Here is a 12,413-nt window from a genome sequence, read left to right on the forward strand (position 1 = left end):
AGTGTGTGTGAGAGTGAGTGTGTGTGTGTGAGAGTGAGTGTGTGTGAGAGTGAGTGTGAGTGAGTGTGTGTGAGAGTGAGTGAGAGTGAGAGTGAGAGAGTGTGAGAGTGAGTGTGTGTGAGAGTGAGAGTGTGAGAGTGAGAGTGTGAGAGTGTGAGAGTGAGTGTGTGTGTGAGAGTGAGTGTGTGTGTGAGAGTGAGAGTGTGAGAGTGAGAGTGTGAGAGTGAGAGTGTGAGAGTGAGAGTGTGAGAGTGAGAGTGTGAGAGTGAGAGTGTGAGAGTGAGAGTGTGAGAGTGAGTGTGTGTGAGAGTGAGAGTGAGAGTGAGAGTGAGAGAGTGAGAGTGTGAGAGTGAGAGTGTGAGAGAGTGTGAGAGTGAGTGTGTGTGAGAGTGTGAGAGTGAGTGTGTGAGTGTGTGAGAGTGTGAGAGTGTGAGAGTGTGAGAGTGTGAGAGTGTGAGAGTGTGAGAGTGTGAGAGAGTGAGAGTGTTCCTGTAACTGCATGTTTCATTGATGGAGTGTGTGTGAGAGTGTGTGTGAGAGTGTGAGAGTGTGAGAGTGAGTGTGTGTGAGAGTGAGTGTGTGTGAGAGTGAGTGTGTGTGAGAGTGAGTGTGTGTGAGAGTGAGTGTGTGTGAGAGTGAGTGTGTGTGAGAGTGAGTGTGTGTGAGAGTGAGAGAGTGTGAGAGTGAGTGTGTGTGAGAGAGAGTGAGAGTGTGAGAGTAAGTGTGAGAGTGAGAGTTCGAGTGTGTGAGAGTGTGAGAGTGAGAGTGTGAGAGTGAGAGTGAGTGTGAGAGTGAGTGTGTGTGAGAGTGAGTGTGTGTGAGAGTGAGAGTGTGAGTGTGAGAGTGAGAGTGTGAGAGTGAGTGTGTGTGAGAGTGAGAGTGAGAGTGAGAGTGTGAGAGTGAGAGTGAGTGTGTGTGAGAGTGAGAGTGTGAGTGTGAGAGTGAGTGTGTGTGAGAGTGAGTGTGTGTGAGAGTGAGAGTGTGAGAGAGTGTGAGAGTGAGTGTGTGTGAGAGTGAGAGTGTGAGAGTGTGAGAGTGTGAGAGTGTGAGAGTGTGAGAGTGAGTGAGAGTGTGAGAGTGTGAGAGTGTGAGAGAGTGAGAGTGTTCCTGTAACTGCATGTTTCATTGATGGAGTGTGTGTGAGAGTGTGTGTGAGAGTGTGAGAGTGTGAGAGTGAGTGTGTGTGAGAGTGAGTGTGTGTGAGAGTGAGTGAGTGTGTGTGAGAGTGAGTGTGTGAGAGTGAGAGTGTGAGAGTGTGAGAGTGAGTGTGAGTGTGAGAGTGAGTGTGTGAGAGTGAGAGTGTGAGAGTGTGAGAGTGTGAGAGTGTGAGAGTGAGAGAGTGTGAGAGTGAGAGAGTGAGAGAGTGTGAGAGTGAGAGAGTGAGAGAGTGAGAGAGTGTGAGAGTGTGAGAGTGTGAGAGAGTGTGAGAGTGAGAGAGTGTGAGAGAGAGAGTGAGAGTGTGAGAGTGAGAGTGAGAGTGTGAGAGTGTGAGAGAGAGAGTGAGAGTGTGAGAGTGAGAGAGTGTGAGAGTGAGTGTGTGTGAGAGTGAGAGTGTGAGAGTGTGAGAGTGAGAGAGTGTGAGAGTGAGAGTGTGAGAGTGAGTGTGTGTGAGAGTGAGAGTGAGAGTGTGAGAGAGTGTGAGAGTGAGTGTGTGTGAGAGTGTGAGAGAGTGAGAGTGAGTGAGTGTGTGTGAGAGTGAGTGTGTGTGAGTGTAAGAGTGTGAGAGTGAGTGTGTGTGAGTGAGAGTGTGAGAGTGAGTGTGTGTGAGTGTGAGAGTGAGTGTGTGTGAGTGAGAGTGAGTGTGTGTGAGTGTGAGAGTGAGTGTGTGTGAGAGTGAGAGTGAGAGTGTGAGTGTGAGAGTGTGAGAGTGTGAGAGTGTGAGAGTGTGAGAGTGTGAGAGTGTGAGAGTGAGAGTGAGTGAGAGTGTGAGAGTGTGAGAGAGTGAGAGTGTTCCTGTAACTGCATGTTTCATTGATGGAGTGTGTGTGAGAGTGTGTGTGAGAGTGTGAGAGTGTGAGAGTGAGTGTGTGTGAGAGTGAGTGTGTGTGAGAGTGAGTGAGTGTGTGTGAGAGTGAGTGTGTGTGTGTGAGAGTGAGTGTGTGTGAGAGTGAGTGAGTGTGTGTGAGAGTGAGTGTGTGTGAGAGTGAGTGTGTGTGAGAGTGAGTGTGTGTGAGAGTGAGTGAGTGTGTGTGAGAGTGAGTGTGTGTGAGAGTGAGTGTGTGTGAGAGTGAGTGAGTGTGTGAGTGAGTGAGTGAGTGTGTGTGAGAGTGAGTGTGTGTGAGAGTGTGAGAGTGAGAGTGAGTGTGTGTGAGAGTGAGAGTGTGAGAGTGTGAGAGTGAGAGTGAGAGTGAGAGTGTGAGAGTGAGTGTGTGTGAGAGTGAGTGTGTGTGAGAGTGAGAGTGTGAGTGTGTGAGTGTGTGTGAGAGTGTGAGAGTGAGAGTGAGTGTGTGTGAGAGTGAGAGTGTGAGAGTGTGAGAGTGAGTGTGAGAGTGAGAGTGAGTGTGAGAGTGAGAGTGTGAGAGTGAGTGTGTGTGAGAGTGAGTGTGTGTGAGAGTGAGTGAGTGTGTGTGAGAGTGAGTGTGTGTGAGAGTGAGTGTGTGTGAGAGTGTGAGAGTGAGAGTGAGTGTGTGAGAGTGAGAGTGTGAGAGTGTGAGAGTGAGAGTGAGTGTGAGAGTGAGAGTGTGAGAGTGAGTGTGTGTGAGAGTGAGAGTGTGAGAGTGAGAGTGTGAGAGTGAGAGTGTGAGAGTGAGAGTGTGAGAGTGAGAGTGTGAGAGTGAGTGTGTGTGAGAGTGAGAGTGTGAGAGAGTGTGAGAGTGAGTGTGTGTGAGAGTGTGAGAGAGTGTGAGAGTGAGAGTGTGAGAGTGAGTGAGTGTGTGTGAGAGTGAGTGTGTGTGAGTGTAAGAGTGTGAGAGTGAGTGTGTGTGAGTGAGAGTGTGAGAGTGAGTGTGTGTGAGAGTGTGAGAGTGAGTGTGTGAGAGTGAGAGTGAGAGTGAGTGTGTGTGAGTGTGAGAGTGAGTGTGTGTGAGAGTGAGAGTGTGAGAGTGAGTGTGTGAGTGAGTGTGAGAGTGTGAGAGTGAGTGTGAGAGTGTGAGAGTGAGTGTGTGTGAGTGAGTGTGTGTGAGAGTGAGAGTGTGAGTGTGTGAGTGTGAGAGTGTGAGAGTGTGAGAGTGTGAGAGTGTGAGAGTGAGAGTGTGAGAGAGTGAGAGTGTGAGAGTGTGAGAGTGTGAGAGTGAGAGTGTGAGAGAGTGAGAGTGAGAGTGTGAGAGAGTGTGAGAGTGAGTGTGTGTGAGAGTGAGTGTGTGTGAGAGTGAGAGTGAGAGTGAGAGTGAGAGTGTGAGAGTGTGTGTGTGAGAGTGAGAGTGTGTGTGTGTGTGTGTGTGAGAGAGAGAGAGTGAGAGTGAGTGAGTGTGTGTGAGAGTGAGTGTGTGTGAGTGTAAGAGTGTGAGAGTGAGTGTGTGTGAGTGAGAGTGTGAGAGTGAGTGAGTGTGAGAGTGAGTGTGTGTGAGTGAGAGTGAGTGTGTGTGAGTGTGAGAGTGAGTGTGTGTGAGAGTGAGAGTGTGAGTGTGAGAGTGTGAGAGTGTGAGAGTGTGAGAGTGTGAGAGTGAGAGTGAGTGAGAGTGTGAGAGTGTGAGAGAGTGAGAGTGTTCCTGTAACTGCATGTTTCATTGATGGAGTGTGTGTGAGAGTGTGTGTGAGAGTGTGAGAGTGTGAGAGTGAGTGTGTGTGAGAGTGAGTGTGTGTGAGAGTGAGTGAGTGTGTGTGAGAGTGAGTGTGTGTGAGAGTGAGTGTGTGTGAGAGTGAGTGAGTGTGTGTGAGAGTGAGTGTGTGTGAGAGTGAGTGTGTGTGAGAGTGTGAGAGTGAGAGTGAGTGTGTGTGAGAGTGAGAGTGTGAGAGTGTGAGAGTGAGAGTGAGTGTGAGAGTGAGAGTGTGAGAGTGAGAGTGTGTGAGAGTGAGAGTGTGAGAGTGTGAGAGTGAGAGTGTGAGAGTGAGAGTGTGAGAGTGAGAGTGTGAGAGTGAGAGTGTGAGAGTGAGAGTGTGAGAGTGAGAGTGTGAGAGTGAGTGTGTGTGAGAGTGAGAGTGTGAGAGAGTGTGAGAGTGAGTGTGTGTGAGAGTGTGAGAGAGTGTGAGAGTGAGAGTGAGTGAGTGTGTGTGAGAGTGAGTGTGTGTGAGTGTAAGAGTGTGAGAGTGAGTGTGTGTGAGTGAGAGTGTGAGAGTGAGTGTGTGTGAGAGTGTGAGAGTGAGTGTGTGAGAGTGAGAGTGAGAGTGAGTGTGTGTGAGTGTGAGAGTGAGTGTGTGTGAGAGTGAGAGTGTGAGAGTGAGTGTGTGTGAGAGTGAGAGTGTGAGTGTGAGAGTGTGAGAGTGTGAGAGTGAGAGTGTGAGAGAGTGAGAGTGTGAGAGTGTGAGAGTGAGAGTGTGAGAGAGTGAGAGTGAGAGTGTGAGAGAGTGTGAGAGTGAGTGTGTGTGAGAGTGAGTGTGTGTGAGAGTGAGAGTGAGAGTGAGAGTGTGAGAGTGTGTGTGTGAGAGTGAGAGTGTGTGTGTGTGTGTGAGAGAGAGAGAGAATGTGTGTGTGTGTGTGTGTGTGAGACAGATGATCTGTCTGCCGCTCATAATCGTCTGTCTGTCTTCCAGATAACAAAGACAGTCCACAGACAGCACTGGGGAAATTACTATGAGACTGAGCTGGTCAGTATTGTGTGTGTGTGTGTGAGTTCACATCTTCTGTTCTGTGTGTGTGTTCTGTGTAAACGACTGAACCTGATTAGCAGCGCTTGATGAAGACAGTCACTTAATTCATTAGTCGACACACAGATTGAGTGTGTAGTAAATCAGTGTAACAGCGGCTCTGTTCCAGAACCCAGTGCTTCATGTGTGTGTGTTTCTGCTGCTGGTTCGTGTGTGTGTGTTTGTCTTCAGTGTTTCTGCTGGTGTGTGTGTGTGTGTGTGTTTCTGCTGCTGGTTTGTGTGTGTGTGTGTGTTTCTGCTGCTGCTGCTGGTGTGTGTGTGTGTTTCTGCTGCTGGTTCGTGTGTGTGTGTGTGTTTCTGCTGCTGTTTCGTGTGTGTGTGTGTTTCTGCTGCTGGTTCGTGTGTGTGTGTGTTTCTGCTGCTGGTTCGTGTGTGTGTGTGTGTTTCTGCTGCTGGTTCGTGTGTGTGTGTGTGTTTCTGCTGCTGGTTCGTGTGTGTGTGTGTGTGTTTCTGCTGCTGGTTCGTGTGTGTTGCTTCTACTGTTCCTCTGTTGTAAGCATTCAGGTTGGTAATATTTAAGATTTATTTATTTTTCCTGGAAGTGTTTTATATATTTATTTATTTGTTTGAATTGATCCGGATTTTAACAAAAACCTTTTAAGTTTCATTAATTTGCTGCAATAATCTTTTAAATATATATATTTAATTATTTTCTTTTCTCTTTTTTCCTTTATTATTTTCTTTATTTTTTCTTTTAATTTATTACTTAATACTATATTTTATTTTATTTTATTTTTTATTATATTTATTTTATTTGTATTTTATTTTTAATTTTTTATTGTATTTTCTTTATTAAATTTCTCTTTTATTGTATATATATTTTTATCTTTTGTTTTATTATTTTTATTTACTTTATTTCATTTATAGTTTTTATTTTATTTTACTATTTTATATTGTTTAATTTAAAATACGTAATTAATAATGAATAATATTGTTTTATATTTCTATTTTATTTATTTGTATTGTTTATTTTTGTCCTGTGGAACTGAGTGAAAGCTTTATTGATTCCTCTTTTATATGTTTGCTCTCCGACGACTGAATCCACAAACACATCACAGTTCTGCTGTTGAAATGATAGTTATGTATCATCAGCGCTGAAAGCAGACACTGCTGCTTCCTCATGGTCCTCAGACTGGTTTAAACTGGTTTAACTGGGATCAACATGTAATATTAGAAACTAGTCTCAGATTCTGAGATTATAAATCCTGAGATCTGCGTCTAAACACACTCTGCCAACACACAACACACCATTATTAATGATCCAATCGATCATTTTTTTAACAATAATTCTTTCTTTTTATTTTAATTTTTATTTTAATTTACTATTTTATATTATTTCTAATTTTAATTGTATTGTATTTTATTTTTTTACTTTATTTCAATTTAATTTTTAATTTAATTTTACTATTTTATATTATTTCTAATTTTTATTGTATTGTATTTTTTACTTTATTTCTATTTTATTTTAAATTTTAATTTACTATTTTATATTATTTCTAATTTTAATTGTTTTGTATTGTATTTTTTACTTTATTTCTATTTTATTTTAAATTTTAATTTACTATTTTATATTCTAATTTTAATTGTATTGTATTTTATTTTTTACTTTATTTCTATTTTATTTTTAATTTTATTTTACTATTTTATATTGTTTAATTTAACACACCAACACAAAACACACGATAATTAAAGATCCAGTCGCTGAAGCCAGAGATGTGAATCATTATTAGTTATTATTAGGGTCAACAGGAAGTCCTGTCTCTCTCACCGCATCACTTCCTCTGCACACTTCTGTTTCTGAACTGCGGCTTTCCTCTCACGCTCAGCTGCTTTTCAAACGTCTTCATTTAAAGCTTATTATTAATATCATTTTCTGATCACTCAGAGGTGTGTGTGTGTTGTGTTTGGCGCAGGACTGCTGCGCGGTGGAGGGTGAAGATCTGAAGCATGACTTCGAGAGACTCCAGCTGGCCATGGAGATGGTGGGATTCCTCCCCGCCACCAGAAAACTGTGAGTTCTAAAACACTCTCTGCCTGTCAATCATATTGTGCATTCAGGTTTGCTGCCACGCGATTGGCTGACGTGACATTAGAGGGCGGAGTCACTGGGGTTACACACACTGAGCGGCCGAAATTCATGGAATTATGCCTATATTGTAGCTTTATGTATTTCCCCGGCGTTGAAATCATATAAATGTGGGAAACACGATTCCTGCTGCATGTCAATATCTTTGGTAAGTCGTAAGAACACTATATCGAGTCCAACCTTTAGTTTAAACTGATAATCGGCCCTGTTAACTCTTCAGCTCTTCTGCCACTCAGTGACGGCAATGCATATGCTCTATTACTCTATCAAATCACACACTACTGTCAGTTTTCTTTCCTTTATTGTGATGTTTGACTGTTTTCGGCAGAATCTTTTCGTTACTGTCTGCGATCCTTCACCTGGGGAATATCCGCTACAAGAAGAAGACGTACCGAGACGACTCCATCGACATCTGCAACCCGGAGGTGCTTCCCATCGTCTCTGAACTCCTGGAGGTGAGCCCTGCTGAGTCACGGCCAATAACAGCCCATTTCACCTCAACCTAACATCAGATTTTTATTTTTTTTATTAACTTGCAATGTTTTGATAAACTTTGTCTGTTTTTAATTATTTATTTTAATTATTTATTTATTTATTTTAAGGCTTTATATTTCGTCCAACAATTTTTTTATTTATTATTATTTTTTTTTTATTTTTTTTTTTTTATTAACTTGCAATGTTTTGATAAACTTTGTCTGTTTTTTATAATTTATTTTAATTATTTATTTTAACGCTTTATATTTCGTCCAACGCTTTTTATTTTATTTTTGTTTTATTTTATGAACTTGCAATGTTTTGATAAACTTTGTCTGTTTTTAATTATTTATTTTAATTATTTATTTATTTATTTTAAGGCTTTATATTTCGTCCAACAATTTTTTTATTTATTATTATTTATTTTTTTTCTTTTATTTTTTTATTAACTTGCAATGTTTTGATAAACTTCATCTGTTTTTAATTATTTATTTTAAGGCTTTATATTTCGTCCAACGCTTTTTATTTTTTTATTTTTTATTTTATGAACTTGCAATGTTTTGATAAACTTTGTCTGTTTTTTTATTATTTATTTTAATTATTTATTTATTTTAACGCTTTATATTTCGTCCAACGCTTTTTATTTTATTTTATTAACTTGCAATGTTTTGATAAACTTTGTCTGTTTTTTATAATTTATTTTAATTATTTATTTTAACGCTTTATATTTCGTCTAACGCTTTTTATTTTATTTTATTAACTTGCAATGTTTTGATAAACTTTGTCTCTTTTTAATTATTTATTTTTATTAACTTTGTCTCTTTTCAATTATTTATTTGTATTATTTATTTTAATTAATTATTTTAACGCTTATATTTCGTCCAACCCTTTATATTTCGTCCAACGCTTTTTTTCCCTTTTTTTATTTATTTATTTATTAATTTTATTTAATCCAATTTATTTTTATTTTTTATTTTTTTTTTATTCTGCTGTCCGTTGATGGTCGTCCAACACCTTCCTGTTTAAACACACACCGTTGCAATAACACGTTTGATTTACTCTGGCTGCAGGAGCGGAGCCTTTGTACTTTGAGCTTTAGTTTCCTCGTTTATTTTTCATTTTTACAATATTTTACTTTATAGTAATATTGGTGTAAAGGGTTTTGCCCACCGCAGAAAACACACCATTACACACAAAGCACTAAAACACATTTTTATGAGAGCTTATGTGATTTAATGGGACAAAATGTGATTTTTATATGCATTCAAGGCTTTTATAAGGAAACACTTGCACACTAAGACAAGCAAACGTGTCTGTCGTGGGTTTTTCATGAAAGTTCCCAGTGTTTATGCTGTACATCCCAACATTTTATTCACATAGTGTCCAAACACAGATAGATTTGCAGAGTTAAGCATTATGATAGTAAATGTGCAGTTCTCATGGTTTGTTTGTTGTGATGTCCAGGTGAAGGAGGAGATGCTCTTCGAGGCTCTGACGACACGCAAGACGGTGACGGTGGGAGAGAGACTGATTGTGCCGTATAAACTAGCTGAGGTGAGACTAGAAACACACTCCTGAACTCACACACACACACTTAAGAAACCTGGATAATGCTGATGTGATCGAGAACGGTCGTCTTTTTACTACGTATTATTACAAGTATTATAAAATCTTGACTTTTGTTTAAAGTTGTGTTTTGTGTGCCGTGGGCGAATCTCTTCATGCTTTACACACACACACACACACACACACACACACACACACACACACACACACACACACACACACACACACACACACACACAGCCTCAAACTATGTGTGTGTGTGTGTGTTTATAACTCAGTGGTTTATCTGAAAATCTCAGTGGTTCAGAAAACACGCACACACACACCTTCCTGTAATATTTTGCGTTTCTCCTCCACTGTTTCTGAGTGTGTGATCATAAATGTTAAAGTGTTGTAAATAATGAATCATGCAGGGGGTGTTTTATATAATGTTTCGTCCCTCCTCCAGAATTAAGCTAAAAATAAAACAACAAATGAATAATGCAGGAGTTACTTCTGCAACGCTGGGCATGAGGTTGTGTTATATTATGAAGACAGTTGCCGTTTGAATCCGTAAACCTTTGGCTTGAACGTCCTTGAGCCTCTGAACAGCCAATCAGCTTCGCTGTATCCCAGAATGCCCTGCGACACGAGGCCCGTTTCTCGTTTAGCTTTTCTTACGGGACGTCAGAAACTGGAGAGTGGGGAGAGAGTTTTATGTGTTTTGGCTCGTTCAGGTTCAGTAAGCAGCGCTCTTGGCAGCTTTATGGGCTTCACACATGCTGAAGGAGATTTGTGCATGTTTAAATCATCTGCCAGAGAGACTCACAGAGACTCAGAGAGACACAGAGAGAGACAGAGAGACTCACAGAGACACAGAGAGACTCAGAGAGACACAGAGAGACTCACAGAGACACAGAGACACTCTGTCTTCAGTGTGAGACAGAGAGACTCAGAGAGACACAGAGAGACACAGAGAGACTCAGAGAGACTCAGAGAGACTCACAGAGACACACAGAGACACAGAGGGACTCAGAGAAAGACAGAGGGACTCGGAGACACAGATAGACACAGATAGACTCAGATAGACTCAGATAGACTCAGATAGACTCAGACTCAGACTCAGATAGACTCAAATAGACTCAGATAGACTCAGATAGACTCAGAGAGAGACTCAGAGAGAGACTCAGAGAGAGACTCAGAGAGAGACTCAGAGAGAGACTCAGAGAGAGACTCAGAGAGAGACTCAGAGAGAGACTCAGAGAGAGACTCAGAGAGAGACAGAGAGACTCAGAGAAAGACAGAGGGACTCGGAGACACAGATAGACTCAGATAGACTCAGAGAGACTCAGAGAGACTCAGAGAGACTCAGAGAGACTCAGAGAGACTCAGAGAGACTCAGAGAGACTCACAGAGACTCACAGAGACTCACAGAGACTCAGAGATACACAAAGACTCAGACAGACTCAGAGAGACTGATTTTATTGCTCTTATTTGATCTTTATTTTTCAATAAACGTCGGGTGTCCAGTGGAGGATCTGAGACTCAGTGTATATATAATACAATATATAAAAGCGCAAATCAGGGAGACTCGGACTCGGGGAGACTCGCCCTCGGGGGGACTCAGACTCGGGGGGACTCAGACTCGGGGGGACTCAGACTCGGGGGGACTCGCACTCGGGGGGACTCGCACTCGGGGAGACTCAGACTCGGGGGGACTCAGACTCGGGGGGACTCCGACTCGGGGAGACTCTGACTCGGGGAGACTCGCACTCGGGGAGACTCGCACTCGGGGAGACTCGCACTCGGGGAGACTCGCACTCGGGGAGACTCAGACTCGGGGGGACTCAGACTCGGGGGGACTCGCACTCGGGGAGACTCAGACTCGGGGAGACTCCGACTCGGGGAGACTCCGACTCGGGGGGACTCCGACTCGGGGAGACTCCGACTCGGGGAGACTCGCACTCGGGGAGACTCAGACTCTGGGAGACTCAGACTCGGGGAGACTCGCACTCGGGGGGACTCAGACTCGGGGGGACTCAGACTCGGGGGGACTCGCACTCGGGGAGACTCGCACTCGGGGAGACTCGCACTCGGGGAGACTCGCACTCGGGGAGACTCGCACTCGGGGAGACTCGCACTCGGGGAGACTCGCACTCGGGGAGACTCAGACTCGGGGGGACTCAGACTCGGGGGGACTCAGACTCGGGGGGGACTCGCACTCGGGGAGACTCGCACTCGGGGAGACTCGCACTCGGGGAGACTCGCACTCGGGGAGACTCGCACTCGGGGAGACTCAGACTCGGGGAGACTCGCACTCGGGGAGACTCAGACTCGGGGGGACTCAGACTCGGGGGGACTCAGACTCGGGGAGACTCGCACTCGGGGAGACTCGCACTCGGGGAGACTCGCACTCGGGGAGACTCGCACTCGGGGAGACTCGCACTCGGGGAGACTCGCACTCGGGGAGACTCGCACTCGGGGAGACTCGCACTCGGGGGGACTCAGACTCGGGGAGACTCAGACTCGGGGAGACTCAGACTCGGGGAGACTCAGACTCGGGGGGACTCAGACTCGGGGGGACTCAGACTCGGGGAGACTCAGACTCGGGGAGACTCAGACTCGGGGAGACTCAGACTCGGGGGGACTCAGACTCGGGGAGACTCAGACTCGGGGGGACTCAGACTCGGGGAGACTCGCACTCGGGGAGACTCGCACTCGGGGAGACTCGCACTCGGGGAGACTCGCACTCGGGGGGACTCAGACTCGGGGGGACTCAGACTCGGGGAGACTCAGACTCGGGGGGACTCAGACTCGGGGAGACTCGCACTCGGGGAGACTCGCACTCGGGGAGACTCGCACTCGGGGAGACTCGCACTCGGGGGGACTCAGACTCGGGGAGACTCAGACTCGGGGAGACTCAGACTCGGGGAGACTCAGACTCGGGGGGACTCAGACTCGGGGAGACTCAGACTCGGGGAGACTCAGACTCGGGGAGACTCAGACTCGGGGGGACTCAGACTCGGGGAGACTCAGACTCGGGGAGACTCAGACTCGGGGAGACTCAGACTCGGGGAGACTCAGACTCGGGGGGACTCAGACTCGGGGAGACTCAGACTCGGGGGGACTCAGACTCGGGGAGACTGATTTTATTGCTCTTATTTGATCTTTATTTTTCAATAAACGTCGGGTGTCCAGTGGAGGATCTGAGACAGTAGTGTTCATGCTGCGGGTGTTTGACGCTTGTGTGTGTGTGTGTGTGTGTGTGTGTGTGCAGGCGGGGACAGTGAGGGACTCGATGGCTAAGTCTCTGTACGGCGCTCTGTTCGACTGGATCGTCTTCCGCACCAATCACGCGCTGCTCTACAACAAAGACCTGGAGGATTCGGCCAAGGTACACACACACACACACACACACGCACACACACACACACACACACACACACACACACACACACACGTTGTTTCCTGACCTTCACAAATCATCACCGCTGCTCCATACTAAAGTATTTTATTTGTAATACGCTGTATGAAAGGTAGTTTTGGATCTTTAAGATTTTTAAAA

General features: G+C 44.7%; 1 protein-coding gene across 1 annotated transcript in view; it reads left to right on the forward strand.

Moving 5' to 3' along the window:
• The window catches only part of myo9ab (myosin IXAb), a 108,749-nt gene that overhangs the window by 48,990 nt on the left and 47,346 nt on the right, over positions 1–12,413 (forward strand). The window contains exons 6-10 of the mRNA XM_079604649.1: positions 4,630–4,683; positions 6,657–6,754; positions 7,158–7,284; positions 8,768–8,857; positions 12,126–12,242. Coding sequence (XP_079460775.1) covers positions 4,630–4,683; positions 6,657–6,754; positions 7,158–7,284; positions 8,768–8,857; positions 12,126–12,242 — 486 coding nt within the window. The remainder of the gene's footprint in view (positions 1–4,629; positions 4,684–6,656; positions 6,755–7,157; positions 7,285–8,767; positions 8,858–12,125; positions 12,243–12,413) is intronic.

Source organism: Phoxinus phoxinus (genome assembly GCF_949152265.1).
Source record: "Phoxinus phoxinus genome assembly, chromosome: 25".
NCBI lineage: Eukaryota > Metazoa > Chordata > Actinopteri > Cypriniformes > Leuciscidae > Phoxinus > Phoxinus phoxinus.